The following is a 25,620-nucleotide window of genomic DNA, read 5'->3' as shown; positions in this document are numbered from 1 at the left end:
ATGAGTGTTGGTGCTGTTTCAATGGCAGAAGAGATATCTCCACCCTCTCCCAGCAAAGAAAAAGTACTTAAAGGGTAATGCTGATCAGACATCTGCAGCTTGCCTTATGAATACAGATCAGGCTCGAGATCCAATTCCCCATGAATGGTTATTCCGGCTGGAAAATTACAGAAGTCACGAATCAGATGTGTGATTCCTCAGAGCCTGATTGCCTACTCTGTTTCCCTTAGAACAAGCCTATGCACCATGTGTACTAACTCTGCATGATTGTCTGAAATGAATACATTGGGAAAAGTTGATTTCTACACTTGACATAATTTCATTCATTAATCTTTCATTTCTGTTTTACAACGAGGACAATAATGTTTTTACACTTATGTTTTGAAAGTGCGAGTCAGCTCTGGATGGACAGCATGGACGGTGTTGGTGTGTTTTTCGCTGGAATGGAAAGAGAATTCCTGGCTCTCCAGAAGTGAGAGGTGATCCCCAATGCCACCGGCATGAGAGACATGTTACAGCATCAGCCGAACAAAATAACTGAAGCATCTTAAAAAACTGAGGCGGCAATAACAACTTTGCTTTTCTCACACACGTTACACCAGAGCATTTGAAGGTGATAACCATAGGTTACAGTTATCTTTCATGTATGTAAGCTATTTATTTCCTGCTTTTTTTTAGTTTAAAGATTTCTTTTTGAAAATCACATTTAAAATAGCATCTATCTAAATTGTCCAGTGAAATAATCTACTGTTGCTAATTGCACTTTTGGTTCACTATTAATGCGCATGAAAATAATTTTACATTGTGAAAAATGCATGAGTTGAGAAAAGTATTATCTAAACAGTCACTGAATACACTGCAAGTCACTACGTATAAACAATGTTAATAACACATTAATGTTACAAAGGATCTCATGGCATTAAAATAATAGAAAGCTTAAATCTTACAAATTGCTACCACTGCTAATTAACCATTGCCTCTATTAGAATTATAACATTTTCAAGGCATAGATCCATTCCTCATGTTAGAGGCCAATATTTTGTAAACTAAAAGCATGGTAGTGTGTTTCAAGGTGATACATGTCTTCAAGTTAAAATAATTTTTATTAACTGCCCAAACTTCATCCTTATGCTTACTGACATCAGTACTCTTCCCTTTTACACACTCCTATATACAATAGAGTATTCATAGAGAAAATGAACTCATTGGTGCTGGTTTTCTCTCTGTTTAAATGCATTCATACCTGTGAAATTTAGTTGTTAATTATAAACAAAAGACAATTAATTTATTCTTATGATGTGAAAGTACACATATCACATATTTCCCTGATTATCTTTAATATGAGGGAGTCAAGGGTTTTTGGGAAAAGACAAGAAAGTGGAGTTCAGGATTATCAGGTCTAGTTGAATGGTGCAGCAGACTTGATAGGTTGAATAGCCTATTTTCCGCTCCTTTGTATATGAGCTTGTAATAATGGCAAGGTTAGTGTTGGCTCTTTGCGCTTTTAGTCATTAGCTGAAGGTAAATCATATGCCCACTTTCCCAAAGAGTGTGAAGAGGTTTTATTTTTGCTATAACAATGAGTAGTGATTGATATGAATTTCAGCCTTTGCCTCCAAAAGCAGCTTTGTTTCAGTCTAATCGTCATGCATCTGCCAAGAAAAAGGTGGAAATATTGATGTGCTCAGCACTTGTAAGATAGCAGTAGAAAATCCAGCGTCAACCTTCAGAGGATTAAATGAGAAAAGTCATAAAGCTGTCTGAAGTGGTCAGCAATTCCTGGGTTATCATTAGGAGTGACTAAAGCTGGAACAAACACTTTGCTTAATCCTCTGTTAGCATATTTTTTTTCTAAAAAAATGTCTGCTATAGTTGTGGACAGCCTTCTGCTACAAGAGTGTGTCATCTTTGTCAGGTCTCAATTCTTATTGAATGGTTATAATTTGTCTTTGCAATTTTACTGTGAATGAATGAAACTAATGCAACTAATTTTCTACTGTATGCATCATTTCATGTATTTTATGTATTGGGCAGTTATAAACAAAAAACAATTGCTAGTTTGGGTTTTCCTTAAGTGTTGATACTGTGTACCAAATGTGTGAATTCAAATCAGTCACAAAACATGATGCATAAGTAAAGAAAGTTTGTAGTGGGGTAGTTATTAAACAACAGTATTACTTTACTGATTGTATGTGAAGTTGCCTATCAATTATTGCTTGTAACACATTGGCTCAGCAAAGACTGGAGAATGTGGGAGTAAATTTGATTTCCTGTACCTGCGGAGTTTTTGGACAATGTCTTAATAGCCTATAACCACTAGATGGCACTCATATGTTTGTTCAAATTTTCTCGCGTTTCAAATTGTTTCTAATGAATCAAAATTGTTAAATGGTAACATCTTTTCTTTTAATGTAACTGTATCACCAATTTCCTTTATATGATTTAGATCCACAATTAGTCGATTCTCAAGTAATTTTTTTTTGATTTCTGTAATGATGTGGTACAAAATTAGCTAATGAACTTATTGCTGTAGAAAAAAAAACAATGCTTCATGTTTATTCAGTTTAAATAATGTTTATTAAAAAACATAATTATATTAAATACAGACCATATTCTAACAGAATATTCATTTCATTTAAGGAAAAATAATCATATGACTTTTTAGTAACATGAAAGCTTTTTTTAAAAGAACAAAGTCTTTTTTAAAATTTTATAGAAAGTTTTACCCGTGAAGGCTAGTTTCCTGTTTCAGACCTGCAGAACAAGACATTTCAAAATATGTAGTATCATACACTAATTTTTTTTACATAAGAGCACAAAGTCTGTCAGGATCAAATTGGTCACAGGCAGTTTTTAAATAGTCAAGTGGAGATTCCCTGATTCCTTTCTGAAGTGCCTTTTCCTTGGGAACTGTAGTGCAGATTTCTTGGGAATTAAAAAAAACTCCCAGTTTTTCAGGGAGCTGGAAGAATATGTGGCAGGATAGAGCTGTAACATCTGGACTGAAGAAAGCCCCCTTTCTCAACCTAAACCGGCAGCAGAACTCACAGCTCTAGAACACAGGCAATCCATGTCTACTGCCAATTGCTCTGAGGTCTCTGATCAATCAGTGTCTCTTGCTCATTTTCTTTCTTTCTCTCTCTCTCTCTCACATACATACAGAGTCCATGGGAGCAGCAGGATATCTCACTTACTCTCAAAACTATAACAACGCAATTCTCCATTTCTTTCATAGCTCGGCAGCCGAGTGCCATATTTGTCCACACACCAGCATAAACCTCGCCTCCTCCCTTTAGATGATCGACACTGTGGTAAAGAGAAGAGAGTGTCAACAATTTAAATGAATGGTAATGTCATTTTCCCTTTAACTAAATGATAGTTACGAACAGGAATATTACTTCTTAAAAGCGTTAAAAGATCCATATCATTGAGAAAGGTAGGAATGCTCACAGTTAACAAAAGTTTGTGTTACATTTATGAATAATGAATCTTACAGGAACAGGTTGTGAAACATTGTAGCCTTACTTTGAATGGCTTCAACAGGTGCTGCACTGAAACATCCTTAAAGTGTGGTGATGTATCATAGTGGTGTAATGGTAGACTTTGGACTTAAAATTAGTTAAGCATCACAGCATACTGAATCGCTTAGCAGCTTCCAACCGAATATTAGGACCCTGTTTGATTTTTCTCTTACATCTTCAGTACATTTGCAGCGTATTTCACAGACAATATTATCTCACACCTTAGCTAAGATGAAGGCTATCCATTCCTAAATTTAAAATAGAAATACCCAGCAGATCTGGCAGCCTGTGTCACAACAGAAACAGAGTTAATGTTTTAGATTTCAGAAATTTTGTTCCATCACAGATCTAAGATGTTAACTCCATTTCTCTCTCCAGGCCAACTGACTATTTCTGGCATTCTTTATTCAGATTTTTCACATCACAGCATTTTGTTTTTTCACTTCTACATAGCTGAAATATAAACAAAGCAGGTGCCCACTGCTGCAGTCTGCAAATGATTGCTCTCAGTAATGAAGATTCCATCTACCACAAAATGTTAGGTGTCCACTACCTGCTAGAATAGTTCAGAAATTGGGAGCTTCAGAGTGAGTTAGCCACTTCTTAATGTGCTTACACCTGGAAATCTGCAAAATCTCTCCACCAGAAAGGTACTGAGGCAAAGAAAATCCCAAAACTGAGGTTGATACAATTCTTTTGGGCAAGGGTATTAAGTGGCACAGACAGGAATAGACCATAATCCCAAAAGAATGATAGAAAAGGCTCAAGACAGTGAAAAGCGTGCCCCTGTTCTGATGTTCCTGAATCAGTTGTTTTCAGCAGCAGTCAGGATTTTCTAACACAGATTAGCTGTGTGGTTGCATCTAATTCAAATTTGGTCACAAATTATCATGAGACTTACACAAATCCTACTGGGTCAATGCTCACAGATATTGAAGTCAGATCAATTGCAAGTGACAGGATGTTTAGTCACTTGAAATTATGCCAATTTGCATTCCATCCCTTCAGTCAGCCAATGCACTAAACTTTATAGATGCAGAAGGGATGGAATAGTTGTGACAGGGTCACACTATCTCTAATTCCTCGCTCCAAGTACTACCAAAATATGCAGAAGTTTGAGGCCAATCTTGGGTAAAAAGGTGAATGTTGGACATTAACAGATGCACAACAAAAAAGGTGTTTAAAAAATGTATGAATCATGCCCCAAAATGAATTTGATTGTAAAATCTTTTCATTCACCTTCAATTCTATGTTACAACAAAACATCAGAATGGGCTACTGATCCCTTATTAATGCAGCAAAGAAATCTCAAGGGTGTTTCTGCATTTTAGCTCGTACATGATCCATATGCCAGACATGTATTAAGAACAGTGCAAGATTGTTTTGTTTCTAGACAACTTCAGTGGGTACATCCTACTTATAATTAGGAAAATAAATATTTATCCAATGGAAAGAAAAAGGGAAAGCAAGCAGTGATGGGGAAGAGAAACACAAACCTGTTTTTTCTTGTAGAAGCCTTTCTTGTCACAATTTGGAATGTATACACCTCTGGGGCTCAGAATGGATACAGCTTTCAAATTATTTAGGATGTCTTCCATTTCTCTACGACAAGGACCCTGATAAATATAGACAGAATAATCTCAATCTTGGTACATGGAAAAGGATCAGCTTCCTTTAATGAGATTAAAACAATTTGTTCAGCATAAACTATAAATAAAATGTTTGAATTGTTTTCAAACTTTTGGTGCACTGGGATAAGAATTACAATGGTTCCTTATGTTTAGTGACATTTCAAGTACATTTTGCTGAGTTCCTGTGTGGAACATTTCCTGTGCAAATGTGAACACACTGAAAACACATTAAAATAAGTCAAAATGCTGCAATGGAAAACTTAGGTGCATTTATAATACTACTCCATGGAGACCAGGGGGATTCTTATTCTCTGTGGTAGAGGGTACAAGTGCAGAATTTCATTTCACAATTGGAGGGAACTTCCTGATGAACAGAAACTCAAAACATATATATATGTAATAGAAAGATGCATTGCTCACTCACATATTCTGTGTCATGTTTTATTTCTGAAGAAAAGTTGGTAGTTTCTGTGTTCTCTGCTTCGTTGTTGATTTTGTACAGCTGAGATTTTCTTGATGCCTCTTTCCTCAGCAGTTTATTATGCTGCTGGTGACTTTTACTCTCTTGCATTCGGTGTGTGTTGGGACTCCACTCATTCCCAGAGTTACTGGCATTCCTTTCATCTTCTGAACGGTTGGTATTTCCTAAATTGTAAAAATAAGAGACACACCAGTAAAATATGGTTCAAAACTGCGGTAGCGCAAAGGTCTCATTTAATGTATAAAAGGCATGATAACTTTACTGAAAGAGGGGCGGGGAAGAGCTGGCAACAGGCAATTATTGTGGTGCTTTTTAAAGTAGAAAGCCTCTCAGCAGCAAGCTTTGCAATATTCTATTTCACCAGACGGTGGTGAGCTAATATCGCCAATGTTTATGCTCACTCCAAAATACTGATGTCTTGCTAGTATTGTTACCAGTACCTCAAAGTTGTACCCCAGTGAGCATTCTGGTTACTAACTCTTCAGTATTAAAAGTTTTTTTTTTATAAGTTCATTTCGTACGAATAATATTATTGCAGCAACCAGAAGGCTGGAAGCTTTAAAGACTTGAAAGCAACCCCAGTGCCAGTACGAGATACGTGCAGTTGGGGTATTCTACGTGTATAAGCAAGCGACTTCTCTCAATCCTGACGTTAAAAAGCATCTAAACTGAAACAAAATGTGCACATTGCAAGGCTCTGCTCTGTTACGAGTTAGAAACTATTTAAAAAGAAATACTGCCAAACGTGCCCTCACTGGAGAAAAGGCCAGGCAACGCTCCCTTGTTTAAAACACATAAAGAGGCAATGTTGCCATTTTGCTCAAGTCCAACAGTGAGGCTACTGTTCACACAGAGCCCTCGGGTTAACAGCCGCTTCCGAGCGGGTGAAGAATATAACCTTAGCATCAGGTAAACTGCAATCATTCTATCGCAGTGATGATGCAATCCCTGGACCTGGGCTTAAATTAACATAGTTTAGAGAACAGAAGGTCAAAGCTCATCTTCTAAGATAGTAGCGCTTCTTAACACCAAGAAGCACCATAAGCCAAAGCAGTCCTTTTCTTTTGTAAACGAAGTTATTCACAAAAGTGAGTGACTGCAGCCGCTACAAACCTGAAATAAATTATACAGTTAGCTTTCCCTCTGCCAGTGTGTGGATTTGCCAGGGGGACGGAGAGTACCCAGTTCCTTACCGGCAGCGTTCAGGATGCGGAATTTGGCCGTCTGGTTAGTGCAGAGACCCCTGCCCTCCAGCAGCGCCTGCAGGGGTCTGCTCTCCCCTGCCCGGGGCAGACAGGTGAAGTCGGAGGCGCAGCGCTCGGTGTAGACGCCGCACTGCTGCCCCTGGCGGAGGGCGCAGGTCATGCAGCAGCCGCAGCCCGGCTCCCGGACCGGCTGGCAGTCTCCCTGCAGCGGCTTGCACTGCGCCAGCGCCCGGGCGTCGCACGGCTCGCAGCGGACGATAGGTCCCAGAGAGGCGGCCAACTTGACACTCAGCGTCGCCACGGCCAGCACACATAGCGCGTACACCATGGTCTCCTCACACAGGCTCGCCGAGCGGAGGGGTGGGGAGTGGGTTCAACCCCTTTGCAGAGAGCTCCTCACACAGCAACAAAAAAAATTACAGCAAAATAAAAATCAAAGGGAACAAAGCGAGTTTGCTGCTCCACGGAATTCAGACCGAAAGAAAGGGTTTCCTTTTTTTTTATTATTTTTTCACTTTCTTTCAGATTAACTTCACCCGCTTGCACTTTCTTCGACTCCGACAAACCAGGAGCGAATGCAGGTTCTCTTATATCAAGAAAGACGAGATCCCGCCCCCCGGAATATGAATAATTCACTCGGCTCCCATTGGGTTTCCCTAGTTGGTTATTTGCTGATACAGGTCTCGGGGCGGGGCAAGCTGGTGTCTCCCCTCTCCTCCCTCCCCATGCGATACAAGTTGCCCAAGTGAGTGCCACCCCGGAACGGAGCGAAGCAATGCCAGTCTCCTGTCGGGGCTGGGGCAACATTTTGGGGCGATTTCAAGCTGCAGGAAGCCACATAAGCTTCTAGCCATCGAGAGACCGTCACTTTGCCGTAGATTAAATCATTTCTTCAAATAATAGTTTTCTTTCTCCACAAAACAGCCTCACCGAGCTGATGAATCTGTAATCTGCACAGATTGATGATTAAAGTCGATCATTTTGCAAAATGATGGATGGAGACTGGCCTCAGTCAAGCGGAAAGGCTCCATGTAACTGAGACTTTGGTTCACCTGAGCCGAATGAAATGACTGTACCCCGCTGGTTTCCATTGTTCAGTGTTCAGTGGTCGGAACAGTCAGTCCCACACGATGCGTCTCCCTCCCTCAAAAACCAGCCCATTCGAACTTGCTGAAATGCAATCTCTGACATTGTCACATTCGCCTCCTTTGCTTCAGGAGATAACTCAAACCTAGTGTTTTTTTTTCTCCCCCTCTCACTCTGTGAACAAGCAAAGTCGCCATTGGCAGCTTAGAGTTCAGAAAGAAGTCCGCAGTTCGATTCAAGTTTAGTGAGAATTTTGAGATTAGTGAGAAATGTCACCTTTTGGACGGAGTTGGCTGCCTTCTGTGCTCCGGTTACCTATAAAGGAGTTTGATGAATGGGCAAATGTTTCACCTCGCAGATTTGGCACCGTGCTCGGGTTTTAAATCGTTTGATTCAACATTGGTGTATGCAAAGCTGTTCCAACCTCCCCCCCCCCCCCCCCCCCCACACACACACACACACATACTCCCCCGCTAAAACATTTGTTTTGTTTTATCCTGGAGAAGAGAGTGGGTTGAGACGGGGTTGGGGGTGGGGGGTTGCTGGCGGCAGTGAGGCGTTGACGGAAAAGCTGTTCTTGTTGCAGTTTGGAGAGGACTCCAGGACTGGAGCTGCCTGCTGCCTCTTGGCATGCGCTTTCACCCGAGCAGGACAGGCCAGGCATCGAGCCTGGGATTGTTTAAACCGTGTCCTAGCAACCGCGCACACCCTGAGCAAGAGCCTGAATACATGGGGAAAGTCATACAAAGGCATTCCGAGTGGTAGCTGCTGCACACTGCCTGTAAGTCCCTCACAGTCTCTGTCTCAATCCCACCCCCCAACCTCCAAAACCTACAGCCCATGAAGCAAAGCACCTGAGTTTAGGAGCCCACAGCGCAGTCGATTCTAAAGTGCATGAATAATAGTTGTACAATGAAAAATAAGTAGCTATTCTCCAATCTTTTGAGCGGCTGTTTCTTTTCTGCACATGGTTCCCCAACAGCTAGGGCGACGTACTCAAAGAAGCGGAATCAGGTCTGGATGCATTAATGCTCGAAAATGAACCCACTGGTTTAAACCTGGATTGTGTGTTAACTGGAGGATGCGTGGAAAGGGAGTGAAACACGGGAGTGAAAGAGATGTTTTGGGGTTGAAGGTTTGGAGGTGGAGGCGATTCTGCGACTGGACGTATTTCCCTCCTCATTGATCTTATTGATCCCACACTACCCCGTCAGCAATCCGCCCGAATCGCCCCCAGACTTCGGTAAGGAAGTCGTTATACACTCGCTGGGTGAACTCATCTCCTGGCACCTCTGCATTTAAACCAAAGTAGATAAGATTAGAGCTAAATAACCTCCCTCCAAAATGCAAATCCCCTCTCAATGTTGACGCAGAATCTGTGATCTGTATTTGGAGTCTCACCCCCCTCAGCTCGTCTCCAGCCCCTTTTCCTCGATGCGTGGCCACTGACTGACTGAGGGCCTTACTGTGGAACCGTGTCCACCTCCCCGCGTAACTTTATCCACTACGGATGCTGCCGGATGCACTGACTGTTTCCAGCAGTTACTGTTTTAGAATTGAATTACTGATTCTTCCTCTTGCTGTGGGTAAGATTTTAATCACTCAAACACCGGTTCTTTCAAATGCGGTTCATGGAGGTTTAACTTGTACTTTGGAGATTCCTGTACGAAGTTCTGCCCATTTATATTTCGGTGCCCTGGTTAGAAGCCAAGATTCCATTCTAATTAACGAAAGTTACTGAGATTTGGCTTTTTTGTTTAGATTTTGACCAGTTATTTTTGGTGGGGTGGAATTTTCCTCTTCTTCCATGAGTTCCATCAGTGTTCATTAATGGTGCCTTTTGTATCAATCTGACCCCAATCCATAGGCTTGGTTTAAATAAATAGCTATAAAAACCCATGCCTGTGTTGAAAAAAGTGAGGCACGAGGTAAAACAATCAAGTCAAAGGCATAATAGGAAGCGTGCGCGAAAACTTTTGAGCTCGAAGGAGGGAGACAGTGGCAAAATGGTAGCGTTCGCTCCCTTTCCCATTTACACACACTAGTAGCAGCGTATATCATTTCTAAGATGCAATACAAAAACTCACCAAGGCTCCTTCCACAGCAACTTCTAGACACGTGATCTCTACCATCTAGATGCACAAGGGCTGCGGGTGCATGAAAACACTAACACTCTAAGTTCCTTCCAGTGCATTGGGGGACAGTGAGCACTGCAGATGCTGGAGAGTCAGAGTCGAATAGCTTGGTGCTGGAAAGCACAGTAGGGCAAGCAGCATCCGAGGAGCAGGAAGCATCGACTCTCTTGTTTCTCGGATGCTCGCTGACCTGCTGTTCTTTTCCCAGCGCCATGCTTTAAAACCCTTCAGTACACAGAACATGCTGATTTGGAACCATTTAGCTGATCCTTCATTGCGCTTTTGTTAAAGTCCTGCAACTCCCTTCCTAACAGCGTTGTGAATGTTCCAAATGGACTGTAGTAGCTCAAGAAGGTAGTTGACTACAAACTTATCCCGGAGGGATGGGTAATAAATGCTGGCCCAGCCAGTGATGACCATATGTGCCTAACATATGATGAACAGCTGAGGATCCTGGGATTGTACTCATTGGAATTTAAAAGGTTGAGGGGAGATCTAATGGAAACTTAAAAAATAATGCATGGCTCAAAAAGGGTAGATACTGGGAATTTGTTTCCATTAGGCGGGGAGACTAGGACCCATGGGGACAGCCTTAGAATTAGAGGGAGTCAATTTAGAACAGAAATGAAGAGACATTTCTTCAACCAGAGAGTAATGGGCCTGTGGAATTAATTGTCACAGAGTGCAGTGCAGGCCAGGATGTTAAACGTCTTCAAGGCAGAGATTGATAAATTCTTGATCTCGCAGAGAATTAAGGGCTAGGGCTATGGAGAGAGTGCAGGTAATTGGAATTGAAATAGCCATCAGCCATGATTAAATGGTGGAGTGGTCTTGATGGGCTGAATGGCCTTACTTCTACTCCTATGTCTTATGGTCTTATATCATTATCAATAAACAATAACAATACCCCGATAACATCCTGATCTTCCTACCCTAGCTCTGCTATTGCAGTTTGGATCTTCTGTATTATCTAGTACATACAAGATGAGACAGGTTACCTTTCCTCCTCCCATTCCATCATTAATGGCAGAACCACCAATCATCACATCCCAGCAATCTGGAAGTTGCTTTCCAAAACTGTTCCATCAACTTTCACATCTTTTCGCAAAATTTAGCTGTGTGTTCAGTCACCTCCCCTAACTATGCATGCAAGCTCTAGCCCCTACCCTTGCCATAAAATCACTTTTATTAGCATAACAAAGGCTTGGGTAAATGTAACTTGTCTAATTGTGAAGGCTTGTCCAAGCTTATCCATTATAAAACTGTAAATAAAATGATTTCACAACTTTTGGCAGCTTCAATGTAAACATTTAAATCTAAAGATTTAATTGCAGGCCAATTTAGGCCAACTTACAAAACAGTCCTGTGTATGTATTGAGTAGGACATGGGATTGCTTGAAATGAAGAAGCACACTTGGCAGGTAGCTTTGCTAGCATCTGTAAGTCTAAGTGATGTTGTGAGCTACAACAACTCTAATTTACAATTGACTTTTGATGCTATTCTCAGTGTGTTGATTTGGACAGATAGCAATGTTTTAAAAAAATAAATTAATAATGATTACGTTTTTATTCATTAAACCATGAAGGCAAGGTGACTAAATGGGGAAAACCCAAGAACCTTGCTTCATTGAATTTATTGTTCTGTATTTTATACATAAATATGCTTTTTGGTGTTTTCTAGTATATTGTTGTAGGTTACCACATGCATATAATCAATGTGTTCCTCAATTTGTTTGAAGTTTCCCAGCATATCAAAAAGGCAATATGCACAAAGGCACATCATTTTACTTGTGGAGCAGTACTGTTTAAGGTACAAAGTAAAAAAAACACATATGTTTAACAAACTAGATGCTATTGTATGCTAATAAATTGCTCCCATCCTCTTGTAGCTAAAAGCATCCCCATTAATGTTATCCTTTAATGTCCACATCTGCGATACAGGCGGAATTAACATCAGCTGGAATGTTGAAGCTGATGTTGACTGTGAATTTTATGATTTGAAATTGTTTTTGATGCTTTGCACTGTTTATTCACCACATTTGGAGTTTGAGCCTGTTTTATAAACATGATTTGTTGTTTTAATAATACAGGAAAGAAAAGTTTTGATAATTATTCTATTACAGATAATAGTGAAGACAATATATCTTTCTATTTAGTCAGATAGTGATATCTATCTTAGACAAACTTACAAAAAAATCTCAGCCATTAGACAAGGCTGGAACTGCACTCTGATGACCAGCAGAGTGCTCTGTACATAGTGGCTTGATGAGAGCATATGGGGAATTTTGCTGCAGTGAATTACTTTTTCAAGCAGGAATGATAGCATTCACTGCCATAATTTAAAATTGATTCCAGAACAATTTCCACATTCATTGAAGTAATGTGAAGCCCTAACTGTGAGAAACTGCCTCATGAAGTAAATCTTATCTTGCTGTACTTTACGGTCCAACTAGGCCTGTCACTCTTAGATCAGGTCTTTTGAAAAGAGAGGGAAAACTGCTTTGGGACAACACAAAAGTAGCACAACCTTAAATGGTAATGCTGTGAAAGGGCATTAAAATGGATAACATTGACCCAGTACTTGGGTTTTTCAAATTTAATAAAGATAGACATTTTAAGTCTCAAACAAAATGCTATTATCTGATTTTTATGTGTATCCTCTTTTGTGGTTTATCATGTCTATTGGATTTCTTCATATCTATGATCATGTATTATTACCAAATTTAATAACAGTTATTCCTTTGAAAAAGCATTTCTTTCAAAGGGTCTGCAGGTAAACTCTAACCTTTATGTTCTATGTCTATATACTGTAAAATCTGCTGAGTCTCCATTAAAAAAATGTTTTTGAGAAAATGTACTTACAAGTCTAGAATTAGATGGAGTAAAATAGTTTTGTGCAGATTCACATCTAATGTGTTTAAAAAGTGAGCTCTATGTGATAGATTTGATTTAATTTGAATACATTTTCAAAAATAACCCATTTCTTTTGTGTTTGTTGAAAATTACTGTTTCAATTTATTCAATAAACTCCATGAGTGACTGGCCTTTAAAACTGTGCTTGTGATACTTAATTACTTTTGATAGCTCATTTGGGCTGGTTTGCAATGCAGTGACGTCAAAATTTTAAGTTCAATTTCTATAACTAGTTGAGGTCACTATCAAGATCACACCTTCTTGATCTCACCCCCTGTATGACGTGTGGTGACCCTCAGGTTAAACTCACCACCAGTTACCTCTAATAAGAGAGCAGACTGTGGAGACTTACACACATACGTTACTTATAGAAAACATCATTAGCATATACAATACATAACATCAACGTGTAACATGATCTTCAGTCATTTTGAAGACCGTCCTGAATGACATCAGTTCCGTGTTAACCAAGTGGAATTTTATTTGTTTAAGAACAATTAAATCTTTACTGGATTCTTCAAAACAAATAGTGCAATTATTGCTAAACCAGTCGATTTCGCAGACAACTGACCACTGTCATACATTTAGATTCTGTTGTGGTTTACTCCACTTTGCATTTGTTAACATTCCCGGTAATGTTGCTGTTTCCTACTTAAACTAGTGCCTCACTCCCAAATGTCTGCTGTAGCGGTTAGGGCACAGTTTTTGATGACTCAGACGAAGGTCAAATGAGGAGAAGGATTAGAAACCGTTCATGTTCAATTCGTGTAACCTCAGGGCAAGTGGTTTGCAGTTAAATGACACGTCTCCCCATTTCCTCTATCACTTGGACTACACGCTTTTTTTTGACAGTGTGCTATTGACGTGAACAGCAGTGGGCGTCAGCGCCCGACCCTTCCGACACAGTCATATTTTCGTCGAACTGAACAAAAGCCAGGATGCATCAGGCCACAGTTTGGCCATTAAGAGATGTAATTGGAAATCACGTGCCCGACGAGGAGAGTCTTCCCACTGCTCTGGTTCTTACGCATGAACTAAGTCAAACAGTCGGATGCAATGACACGATGTTCACGTGAAATGTACAGAAATGCGTTTTCGGTATCAGTCAATATCCTTACGTCTTGTTACAATTTTGATTGCATGCATATGTTTGGACAGAACAAATGACCGACATAAGACAAAAAGACACAAACACCCCTCATAGAAACTCGTTTCTATAGTATTGTTATATCCGAATATCACATATTTTACTTGGAAAAAAAATGCACCACCCTAGTCGTTGACCTATGGGGGAGATGAAGTTATTAGTAATTGTATGATAAATATGCTGCTCTGGTCATCAATTTAGCATTGGTCTTAAAAGCTAACTAAATCAACCGAAATATTGGTTAGCTTTAGTTTCTTATGATATCATCCATTAACTTGACATCTGTGGGCAGCAATTAAAATACCTGAGAATGCAATTTGTGAGAAACGCTTGCAGACTAATCGTTCAACAGTTGCATGGCAGCAACTCTTCCGTTTGATTTCTGTGACATCTAAATTTTGAGGTATGTGTCTGTTTTAACCATAGTCTGCCTAAGTATGCTCCCCTCCGATTATTTCAACTAGGACCTCCCAGGGAGTCTCATTGGATGAAGAGGTTATAAGTGACTGAATAGGTTTCAGTCATAAATGTAAATGTGATTGTTACTTTGATGTGCAGTCTCTCTATTTCACAGAAGCTTTGCTTCTGGCAATGTTGGAAACCGATAAGGCTATTTGATTGAATGTAATCTCAATCAGTCTTAAAATTAATCCCACAGAGGAGACTGGCTAAATTGTTTTAAGAAACTGGCAGTTTAAAATGCCACCTGTCTGCCACCAATGTTGCTACTATGGCTTCGAAAGTTAAGTACAGAGAAGTACAAAGTTTGAAATGTACTAGGAAGAAGGTGAATACAGAGTCTGGGTTTCCTTGGACACCAGGGTTTATGACTTAAAGAATAGTTAACTCTGGAACCTCTGAGCTAACACCAGCAAAAAAGGAACAGAACAGTGCAACCTCCAGAAACACTCTGACATAATTTCTGAAACATGAGCTATCTTCTGCTTTGGAATGTCTTAAAAGTTTGTTCTTTCTCTAGATATTTGCAAGAATAAGAGAATTTAATGTGGCAATTCATAAAATGGGACATTGTACTGATAGATAATAAGTTCAGATTTTATGATTAAATTATCTTTAAGAAAGGTAGTAAGATGTAAGAGACAATAACTGGGGACAAAATTAATTGATATTGTAAAGGTATGGACTAATAAATGGGTGTCAACATGGATTTGTTAAAGGTAAATGATATTTACCAAGCCCGATAGAGTTCTTTATTAAACCGATTGAAGAATTGATAACAGCAATGCAGTTGAAATTGTGAATATTGACATATTTCTATTTGGATTTGAGATGTGTTTGTTTTTCCAGCATTTATTATCATTTTCTAATCCTCTTGGAGAAGATAGAGGTGAGCTGCCATTTTGAATTGTTGCATTCCTTGGGCTGTAAGCAAACAAGCAGTGGTTACAAAAGAAGTTCCAGGATTTTGACTCAGTGACTGAAGAAACAATGATATAGTTGCCAGTTTGGATGGTGAATGTCTTCGAAGGGAAGTTTCAGATGATGCTGCTTCCATACATCTGTTGCCCATCTTTACCTTAGGTGGAGAAGGCAGGAGTTTGAAAGGTGCTGTCAAAAGAGTGTTAGTGACTTACTGCAATGCACCCTGTAGATGATGCACACTTACAGCAGTATGCACTAGTGGTGAGGTGTATGAATATTCAAGTTAGTAGATGGGATGCTTATCAAGCAGCTGTTTTTTTTCCTGGATGCTATCAAGTTACTTGTGGTGTTGGAGCAGCATTCATCCAGGTAAGTGCAGAGTATTCCTTGGGGATGTAACTTGTGCCTTGGGGATAAAGGAAGTGAGTTATTTGCTGCAGAATTTCTAACCTCTGACCTGCTGTTATGTTGATAATATAGTTATAGTAGGCCTAGTTCCGTTTTCTGGTCAACTATAAATGCAGGATGTTGAGGCTTCCGTAAAGTGTTAGTTAAAATACCACATAATAGACTTGTTAGCAAATCCCATGCGTTTGGGATTAAAGGAGAAGAGACAGCTTCTTAGCAACAGTCTCTCGATGGTCTGGGGCCATCAGTGAGTGAGGTTTATGTGTACAAAGCTCGCCTCAACAGTGACCCCAGAAGAATTTACCACCACACTCCGGGCCAACGGTCTTTGAGAGCACTTTATTTTGAGGCATCCCCCAAGGCTTTAACAGTACTCTCCTCTCCCACTGGTGTTGCTGAGACGTCAGATTTACTGGTTCTCTGATTTGGCTGGGACCATTCAAAGCATCCCTACATTCTTAATTAGGCAGTGGGCATGCAGATGACCAATTACTAAGCCAGCTGCAATAGAATTGTCTAGCCTGCCCCATTGTTGGCAAGTGCGGTCTCAATCCCCTTTATGGTCTAACACCAGAGCCCCTAAAGACACAGTAAAATTTCATTGAATGTAAGCTGATAATTAGGACAAAGTAGTGGAGCACACATTGCCAGGTAAAAAGTAGCATGGGCAAAAGTCATCAATTAGGGAGGTAATATGGAACACAAGGACTAGCCTATATGATAACAGAACAAGCAAATGGTATTCAGTAGTGAAATTAAAATAAATTGGTGAACTGCTGTAATTATTGACCAGTTATTTTTCAATTTAACATTACAAAAGAACAAAATAATATTTAATTACATTCTGAATAAAATATTTGCTTGGAGACATAACCAAAATATATAACAATCAACACGGTACTTCTGGGGATACTCCAATCTAATTAATCAAAAACCACGAACAACATGCAGACTCAAAAAGGTTCTTATAATGTTTTGGCTAAACAGAACTAAAATAACATACATCGTACTTTACCATCAATATTAAAATATTTCATATGAAGACTTTTCTTATGTGCTAAGTGAGTTTAGTAGCACTTTAATGCTTAACAATTATTAACTTTGAGATTGGAGATACCTAACATTAATGCATAAGACGACATTTATAAAACTGAAATTATCCTACACAGAAATTTAAGATCAAAAACAACATGTTTAGTTTGATCAAAAACCTGTTCCATTTGTGCATCAAATGTCAGATTCTGAGCATCTGACTTTGTACTCTTTTTATGATTTCAGTACTGAATGAAAGCTATCAGAACAAGGCATTAGTTTAACAGTGATTACAGCACAGGAGAGGAAGTGAAGCTTCTCTATGCATTTCCATGGTTGATTTGGCGCCGTCACAAATGATAACCTTTAGAACAGTGGCTTTCAGATGTACCAAAGACAGTGCCTATTCTTCTATGTGAAGCATCACATGTCAGTCGAATTAAAACTTTAATAATAGGTACAAGCATCCTGTATTTTTTTTAAAAAGGTTGTTACTCTTTAGAGAGCTGCAAACTGCCACATCCAATCCTGTTTTAGTTCCCCATCTCCACTCTACGTGCATATTTATTCCTCTTTTACAATAATTTTAATGACAGGAACTGAGGAAAGCTATCATACCATTTCAGCTTTGCTAAAATTTCAAATTGATTCAAAAGAGATTGGTTTTAAAGTAATAAATGAGTAACACTCATAAATAACTGGCTTTAACTCAACTGCTGAAGTTTGTGTTTCTTAATCTAATTGGCAATAGTATGTATTCCTGAAGAGTCACTCGACTCTTCAAAGTTAACTCTGCTTTCTCTCTGCAGATACAGTCAGATCTGCTGAGTTTCGCCAGCGATATCTGTCTCTGTCAATAATAAAGCTTGTTTGGAAATTTATTTATACTGGTTTGCCTTCATGAACTGGGCCGAGGACAGGCCTCATTTATGAATAAGCCAAAAGAGTACCTGACACTTAGGAGCCTGATTCAGAAGTTAGAGAACCATCCACAAGCAGCGATAGGCAAAGAGGCTTGCCATTTTGTAATAAATTGTTTTAGTCATTCGTGGGACGTACATGTCATTGGCTGGGCAGCATTTATTGCCAAACCCTAATTGCCCAAGGGGCATTTCAGAATCATGAATATGGACTTCAGTAAGGCGTTCGACAAGGTTTCCCATGGGAGACTGATTAGCAAGGTTAGATCTCACGGAATACAGGGAGAACTAGCCATTTGGATACAGAACTGGTTCAAAAAGGTAGAAGGCAGAGGGTGGTGGTGGAGGGATGTTTTTCAGACTGGAGGCCTGTGACCAGTGGAGTGCCACAAGGATCAGTGCTGGGTCCTCTACTTTTTGTCATTTACATAAATGATTTGGATGTGAGCTTAAGAAGTAAGTTTGCAGATGACACCAAAATTGGAGGTGTAGTGGACAGCGAAGAAGGTTACCTCTGATTACAACAGGATCTTGATCAGATAGACCAATGGGCTGAGAATTGGCAGATAGAGTTTAATTCGGATAAATGCGAGGTGCTGTATTTTGGGAAAGCAAATCTTAGCAGGACTTATGCACTTAATGGTAAGGTCCTAGGGAGTGTTGCTGAACAAAGAGATCTTGAAGTGCAGGTTCATTTCTCCTTGAAAGTGGAGTCGCAGGTAGACAGGATAGTGAAGGAGGAGTTTGGTATGCTTTCCTTTATTGGTCAGAGTATTGAGTGCAGGAGTTGGGAGGTCATGTTGTGGCTGTACAGGACATTGGTTAGGCCACTGTTGGAATATTGTGTGCAATTCTGGTCTCCTTCCTATTAGAGATTTACAAAGTTATGAGGTGCATGGATAGGGTAAATAGGCAAAGTCTTTTCCCTGGGGTCGGGGAGTCCAGAACTAGAGGGCATAGATTTAGGGTGAGAAGGGAAAAGATATAAAAGAGACCTAAGGGGCAACCTTTTCAGAGGGTGGTATGTGCATGAAATGAGCTGCCAGAGGAAGTGGTGGAGGCTGGTACAATTGCAGCATTTAAGAGGCATTTGGATGGGTATATGAATAGGAAGGGTTTGGAAGGAATGGGCTGGGTGCTGGCAGGTGGGACTAGATTGGGTTGCAATATCTGGACGGCTTGGACTAAAGGGTCTGTTTCCATGCTGTACATCCCTATGACTCTATGACACATTGCTGTGGGTCTGGAGTCACATGTAGGCCAGACAAGGATGCTAGTTTCCTTCTCTAAATGACATTGGCAAACTAGATGGATTTTTCCAACTATTGGTTCATGGTCATCATTAGGCATTTAATTCCAGATTTCTTTGCTATTGAATTCAAATTCCGTTGTCTCCCATTGCAGGATTTGAAACCAGAAGTTTCTGGATCAATAGTCCAATGATAATGCCACTAGGTTATTGTCTCCCTAGTAGCACAACATGCAGTCTCAGGTACATGTTTGAAGAGGAAGAATACCTAATCAAGCAGGAACTTATGGGGAGCAGGCTATTTTTCACACACAGTGGCGTGTGTATAGAACAAGCTGCCAGAGGAAGTGGTGGAGGTGGCTCCAACTATAACATTTAAAAGGCATTTGGATTAGAGTATGAATAGGAAAGATTTAGAGGGATATGGGACAAAAGCTTGCAAATAGGACTAAGTCAGATTGGGATGTCTGGTTGGTACGGACATGTTGGACCGACAGGTCTGTTTCTATTCTGTATGACACTATAACTTTGTAGGACACGTAGAAGTGCACGAGACCTGGACAAAGTGCTTTTGCATTTTTTTTAATCCACCTCGTTAACTTTTTAAAAAAATGTTACCACTGGAATGGTGACCTGCATCAAAATGATCTATAGTAACTGTCCCAAAAACAGATATTGATTAGATTCCTTACAGGGTGGAAACAGGCCCCTTGGACCAACCAGTCCACACCGACCCTCCGAAGAGCAACCCACCCAGACCCATTTCCCTCTGACTAATGTACCTAGTACTAATGGGTAATTTAGCATGGCCAATTCACCTGACTGGCACATATTTGGACTGTGGGAGGAAACTGGAGCACCCGGAGGAAACCCACGGCAACACTGGGAGAATGTGCAAACTTCACACAGTCAGTCAACTGAGGCTGGAATTGAACCTGGGACCTGGTGCTGTGAGGCAGCAGTGCTAACCACTGAGGCACCATGCCACTCCTATTGCTGGAGGAACCCAGCAAATCTGGCAGCATCTATGGAAAGAAAGCAGAGTTAACGTTTCAAGTCTTGTTCTGAGTAAGGGTCACAGGAGTTAAAATGTTAACTCTGCTTTCTCTCCACAGATGCTGCCAGACCTGCTGAGTTCCTCCAGCAATTTCTGTTTTTGGGACTGTTATTATAGATAGTTTTGATGCAGGTCACCATTCCAGTGATAACGTTTTTTTAAAAGTTACAGAGATGGATTAAAAAAAAAATGCAAAAGCGCTTTGTCCAGGTCTCGTGCAGTTCTACATGTCCTACATAGAGTTATAGAGTCATACAGAAAGTAGAGTTAACGTTTCAAGTCTCATTCTGAGGAAGGACCATTGAGGTTAAAATGTTAACTCTGCTTTCTCCCCACAGATGCTGCCAGACCTGCTGAGTTCATCTAGCGATTTTTCTCTTTTTGTTTCAGATTTCCAGCAACTGGAATTCTTTGTTTTATTTTAATAATTGTCAGTTGGCCTCCATGTAAACCTGATGCTGGGTGAACTCAGGACAATTCGGTCTTGCATAGAGGAATGAAGGTGGCTTACATTAGGTATCTATGAAAAGGACCTAATTTTTATTTAATACATAGTCCCTATTAACATATTTTCTGCAAGTATTAGATGAGAAATCAATTTTTAGGCAGCAAGCTTGATGCAACTGAACTATCAAATTTGCTGAATGTGTGCGAGACATCTGATATGATTATATATTGGAGAAAGAGTGTAATAGGAAAAAAGTTGGGAATATATGGCTAGATCTTAAGCATCTGAAAAGAGACAATATTTTGACGGTCCATTTCATAGAACACAATTTGCAGTTTTGATGAATATTCTGAACTTAATTTGTCTGTTTTCCACAACTTTGATTCCAAACATTTTGTTTTTGTTTCTGATTTCAATATTTGCATGTTTTTTAAATTTCTATTTATGTTGTTTCACTTTTCAAACCCTATGAAATGATCTTTTAACTGCATCCTTTTAGCAATTGCAAGCAAAAAACAAATCAACTCAATCTAACAAATTGATTGATTGATTGGATTTTCAGACATACATTATATCTGTCAATGTAATCACCTTCTGTCCCATTTATACCTTTACCTTATGCATATTTTTAACCTACTTGTTTATGAAGCATTTATAGATCATGTTATGCCACAGTTGACCAATTTTAATATTACATTTGTGCAGAACCAAGCATTCCCTCAGATGTGTGCCAACTAGTTTCTAGTTTTAACAAAATGTTTCATCTCTGTACTTAGTCATGCAGGGAAACTAAAATGTGTTGACGTGTGATCACCCATGATTTATGTTTTTACTGACATGCTCAAGAACAGCTTCCTGACATTTATAACACTGTTTCAAAAACTATTAGCATTTTAATGCAAATTTCTTCCTTTTGAAGACCCCAAAACACCATAACTCAAAATGATTAGAGCTTTTTAAGAATGTGAAAGGCTGTGCTGTTAATTAACATTAGCCTTAGTGCATGAGAGTCCAGGACACATTGCACCAATGCCAAATAGCTGCTTGGGCAGACTGAGCGTCTCCAACAGAAGCAAATTCACACCAATGTATAGGCAGTTATTGTATGCCACTCATGTCTCACTTCAGTGAGAGCAGCCCAAAACCCCGTCTGCTACCTTGATCTACCCAGAGGTATCAATACTTTTATAGTATAACTATTCACTCTTGGAATGGAGTTTGAGTGTAGGTAGTCAATGGGTGACTCATTAATGGCAGATTATGTTTAAAGATAATTTGTACACACAAGACAATTTCCTATATACTGTACAAAATTTGCTTCACATGAACAGCTCGTTAAAGCAGTCATTTAGATTGCCTTTCATCACTTCATTTTGGAGGTTATGGGGTGACCTTAGAGAAATTTATAAAATCATGTGGGGCATAGATAAGGCAAATAACAAGGGTCTTTTCCCAAAGAGGGGGCATACTTGTAGGGTTAGATGAGCAAGTTTTAAAAAGGACACAGTGGTTAGTGTGTGGAATGAACTGCCAGAGGAAGTGGGGGGTGCAAGAACAGTTGAAACAGTTAAGATATTTGGATAATTACATGAACAGGAAAGGTTTGGAGGGATATGGGCCACATGCAGTTAAGTGTGTTTGGGAACATGGTCAGCATAGGTTAGTTGGACCAAATGGTCTGTTTCCATGCTGTATGACTCTGTGACTCCATTTCAATTGATAGTTTGATCAGCTTTACCAAGCCTGACTTTGGACAAATTTATAGAACATTTGAGTACTTGGTGTAGACTTAAGATGTCTAAGTTTCATTTGTGACTGATAACCAAGGAACATCAAAAACACCTAATGAATATTGCCATTTCAGCCATCCAATTTCACAGATCCTTATTTCTGTGAATTTATTAAGAATCTACCAGTAATTTTAATTTCGATCAATAATGTGGGCAGTTTTAGAACAGCTTCCTGCTGAACACCTCTCTAAAATGAACAGGAATTAACATTCAATGGGAACAATTTTGAATGGTATACATCCATCATTGTCTGTACAACTTTGTCATTTAAGGTTAAGCCCCTTTGAAGCTTGTAACTAAATTGCATGCTTGATGTGGGTGTTGTGCCTATTTTGTGGACTGCCAAACATACAGAAATAACTGAAAATAAAATTCTATTCCATGATTACAAATACCTAGGCTTTATTTAAAATCAAAATCTTCTTAGCCTTCTTTTCAACAGAGAGTTGCCTATTTAAAATAAATATGCAATTGAAAGCATTGAAGGAATAATTTGTTCCAAACATATTAAATGTTCATTCAATAATATCATAGTGATTCCCAAGTTAATGACATCTCCATAAGGAAGCGTTTTGAATCTGCTAACAAGTGAAATTGTGCAACTCCCAAGAATTCCATATTTTCCTTCAGGAAAACATGGTGCTTTCTGGAGTACTTGGCTAGAACATGTAATAGAAAAGAACTGGCAACACTGAAAATTAAATTTTATAAACATATTAACTGTCAGAGACACTTGCGTCATAGTAAATGTAAACACCTCAACAAAACTACTAAGGAGCCCTGCTCTTTCCCATTTGTGCATCTCTCTCGCAACAATAAGTACTGTATGCTTTGTTTTATAACTGTAACTGTTCTAAAAACTTCAGTTACATGGTGCATTTTTTATTCCCTTATTGGATGAATTAGTCACTAGCCATTCACCATTTATTGCCCGTCCCTAGTTCCTGTTGAAATGGTGGTGGAGAGGTAGCTTCTTGAACTTATGGAGTCCTTGTGCTGTAAGTTGACCCACGATGCTCTTCGGGAGGGAATTCCAGAGACAGTGAAGGAATGGTGATATATTTCCAAGCCAGGATGGTGGGTGACTTTGGAAGAGAACTTGCAGGTGGTGATTTTCCCTTGTATCTGCTGCTTTTGTCCTTCTAGATGGAAATGGTCATGGATTTGGAAATTGCTGTCTAAGGACTTCTGTTGAATTTCTGCAGTGCATCTTGCATCTGCTACTGAGCATTGGTGGTGGAGGGAGTGGATGCTTCTGGAGCCAATCAAGCGGGCTTCTTTATTTTGGATGGTGTCAATCTTCTAATGTTGTTGGAGCTGGACCTACCCAGGCATTAGGAGGCACATCTAGACTTGCGCCTTATACTGTATATGGTGGGCAGACTTTGGAAGTCCCAGGAAGTGAGTTTCTAACCTCACCTCTGACCTGATCTTGTAGCCATTATATTTATATGGCAAATCCAGTTCAGTTTCTGGTCAATTGCAACCTTCAGGTTGTTGATAGTGGGGGATTCAGAGATGATAACACTATAGAATGTCAATGAGGGGTGGCTAGATTGTTTCTTATTGGTGATGGTAATAGCCTGGCATTTTTGTTGTATGAACTGTTACTTGCCTCATCAGCCCAAGTCTGTATAGTGTCCAGATCTTGTTGCATTTGAAGACTGGCTACTTCTGTATCTGAAGGGTTGTTCATTGTGCAATGAACAAACATCCCCACTTCTAACCTTATGATGGTGGGAAGGTTGTTGATGAAGCAGTTGAAGATGGTTGGTCTTAAGACATTATCCTGATAAATTCCTGCAGAATTGCCCTGGGGCTGAGATGACTGAACTTCAACAACCATAACTACATTCCTGTTGGTCAGGTATGACTCCAGCCAGTGGAATGTTTTCCCCTACATTCCCTTTGATTCTAGTTTTGCTAGGGCACTATGGTGCCAGACTTGGTTGAATGCAGCCTTGATGTCATAGGCTGTCACTCTCACTTCACCTCTGGAATTCCACTCTTTTGTCCATTTTTGATCCAAGGCTGTAATGAGGTCAGGAGCTGAGTGGCCCTAGCGGAAACCAATCTGGGCGTCACTGAGCAGGTTGTTGCTGAGCAGGTGCTGCTTGATAGTACTACTGATGACACTTTCCATCGCTTTACTCATGATCAAGAGTAAACAGATGTAGTTGTAATTAGCTGTGAGGGATTTATCCTGCCTTTTGTGTACAGGACATACTTGGGCAGTCTCCACATTTACGACACTGGCATCTATCTGAAACTTTACTGTAACAGAGGAGCAGCAATTTCTGGAGCACAAGTCTTTAGAACTATTATGGGAATGTTGTCAGGGCCCATAGCGTTTGCAGTATCTAGTGCTATCAGCTGTTTCTTGACATCATTATGGACTGAATCGAATTGGCTAAAGACTGATATCTGTGATCATAGAAATCATAGAATCCTTAATAGTGGAAACAGGCCATTCAGCCCATTGGGTCCACACTGACCCTTTGAAGACCATGCCATTCGAGGATTATTGCGAATGCTTCAGCCTTAACCTTTTTGCATTGATGTGAAGGTCTCTTTCATCATTTGAAGATGGAGATATTTTTGGAGCCTTCTCCGTAAGTTTGAGAGTCATCATCATACAGCACAGAAACAGACCCTTCAGTCCAACCAGTCAATGCCGAACATAATCCCAAAGTAAACTAGTCTCACCTGCCTGCCTCGGCCCAAAATCCCACCAAACCTTTCCTATTCATGCACTTCTCTTTTAAATGTATTTGTACCCACATCCACCACTTCCTCAGGATGTTCATTCCATACGTGAACCACCGTCTGTATAAAATACTTGCCTCTCTGGTCTTTTTTGTTTTAAATCTCTCTCCTCTCACCTTAAAAATGTGTCCCAAAGTCTTGAAATCCACACTCTAGGGAAAAGACAACTCCCATTAACTCTATCTATGTCAGTCATTATATAAATTTTATATCAGGTCGCCTCTCAGTCTCCTACACTACAGTGATAAAAGTCCCGGCCTTTCTTTATAACACAAACCTTCCATACACGACAACATCCTGACTAATCTCTTCGGAAGCCTGTCCAGCTTAATAACATCCTACCTACGCCACGAATGTGTCAGGAGTGCAGTGCTTAGATCCGTTCTGAAGAAGGGTCACTGGACCTTTAAAGGTTACCTCTGCTTTCTCTTCACATGCTGCCAGACCT

General features: G+C 39.9%; 2 protein-coding genes across 2 annotated transcripts in view; one reads left to right on the top strand and one right to left on the bottom strand.

Moving 5' to 3' along the window:
• LOC122549910 (insulin-like growth factor-binding protein 4) overlaps positions 1–2,605 on the top strand; it is an 88,182-nt gene extending 85,577 nt beyond the window's left edge. Inside the window, exon 4 of the mRNA XM_043690130.1 lies at positions 389–2,605. Coding sequence (XP_043546065.1) covers positions 389–541 — 153 coding nt within the window. The 3' untranslated portion in view covers positions 542–2,605. The remainder of the gene's footprint in view (positions 1–388) is intronic.
• Positions 2,606–3,016: 411 nt separating this feature from the next.
• Positions 3,017–7,387, bottom strand: igfbp3 (insulin-like growth factor binding protein 3). Its single transcript, XM_043690131.1, has 4 exons — positions 6,827–7,387; positions 5,577–5,797; positions 5,018–5,137; positions 3,017–3,306 (listed from the first exon to the last, which is right to left on the bottom strand). The coding sequence occupies exons 1-4, from the start codon at positions 7,164–7,166 to the stop codon at positions 3,187–3,189; spliced, it is 801 nt and encodes a 266-aa protein (XP_043546066.1). The 5' UTR covers positions 7,167–7,387; the 3' UTR covers positions 3,017–3,186.
• Between the last annotated feature and the right edge of the window lie 18,233 nt (positions 7,388–25,620).

The sequence above is a fragment of the Chiloscyllium plagiosum genome, chromosome 5 (assembly GCF_004010195.1).
Source record: "Chiloscyllium plagiosum isolate BGI_BamShark_2017 chromosome 5, ASM401019v2, whole genome shotgun sequence".
NCBI classification, from domain to species: domain Eukaryota; kingdom Metazoa; phylum Chordata; class Chondrichthyes; order Orectolobiformes; family Hemiscylliidae; genus Chiloscyllium; species Chiloscyllium plagiosum.
The sequence above is the reverse complement of the archived record's forward strand: the minus strand, read 5'-3'. Positions and strand labels throughout refer to the sequence as shown.

Coding starts and splice junctions, on each gene's coding strand:
- igfbp3 (XM_043690131.1), bottom strand. CDS start 7,166: ATGGTGTACGCGCTATGTGTGCTGGCCGTGGCGACGCTGAGTGTCAAG. Junction 5,138..5,576: donor TAAAACATGACACAGAATAT/GTGAGTGAGCAA, acceptor TATATTTATCAG/GGTCCTTGTCGTAGAGAAAT. Junction 3,307..5,017: donor GCTTCTACAAGAAAAAACAG/GTTTGTGTTTCT, acceptor TCTTTACCACAG/TGTCGATCATCTAAAGGGAG.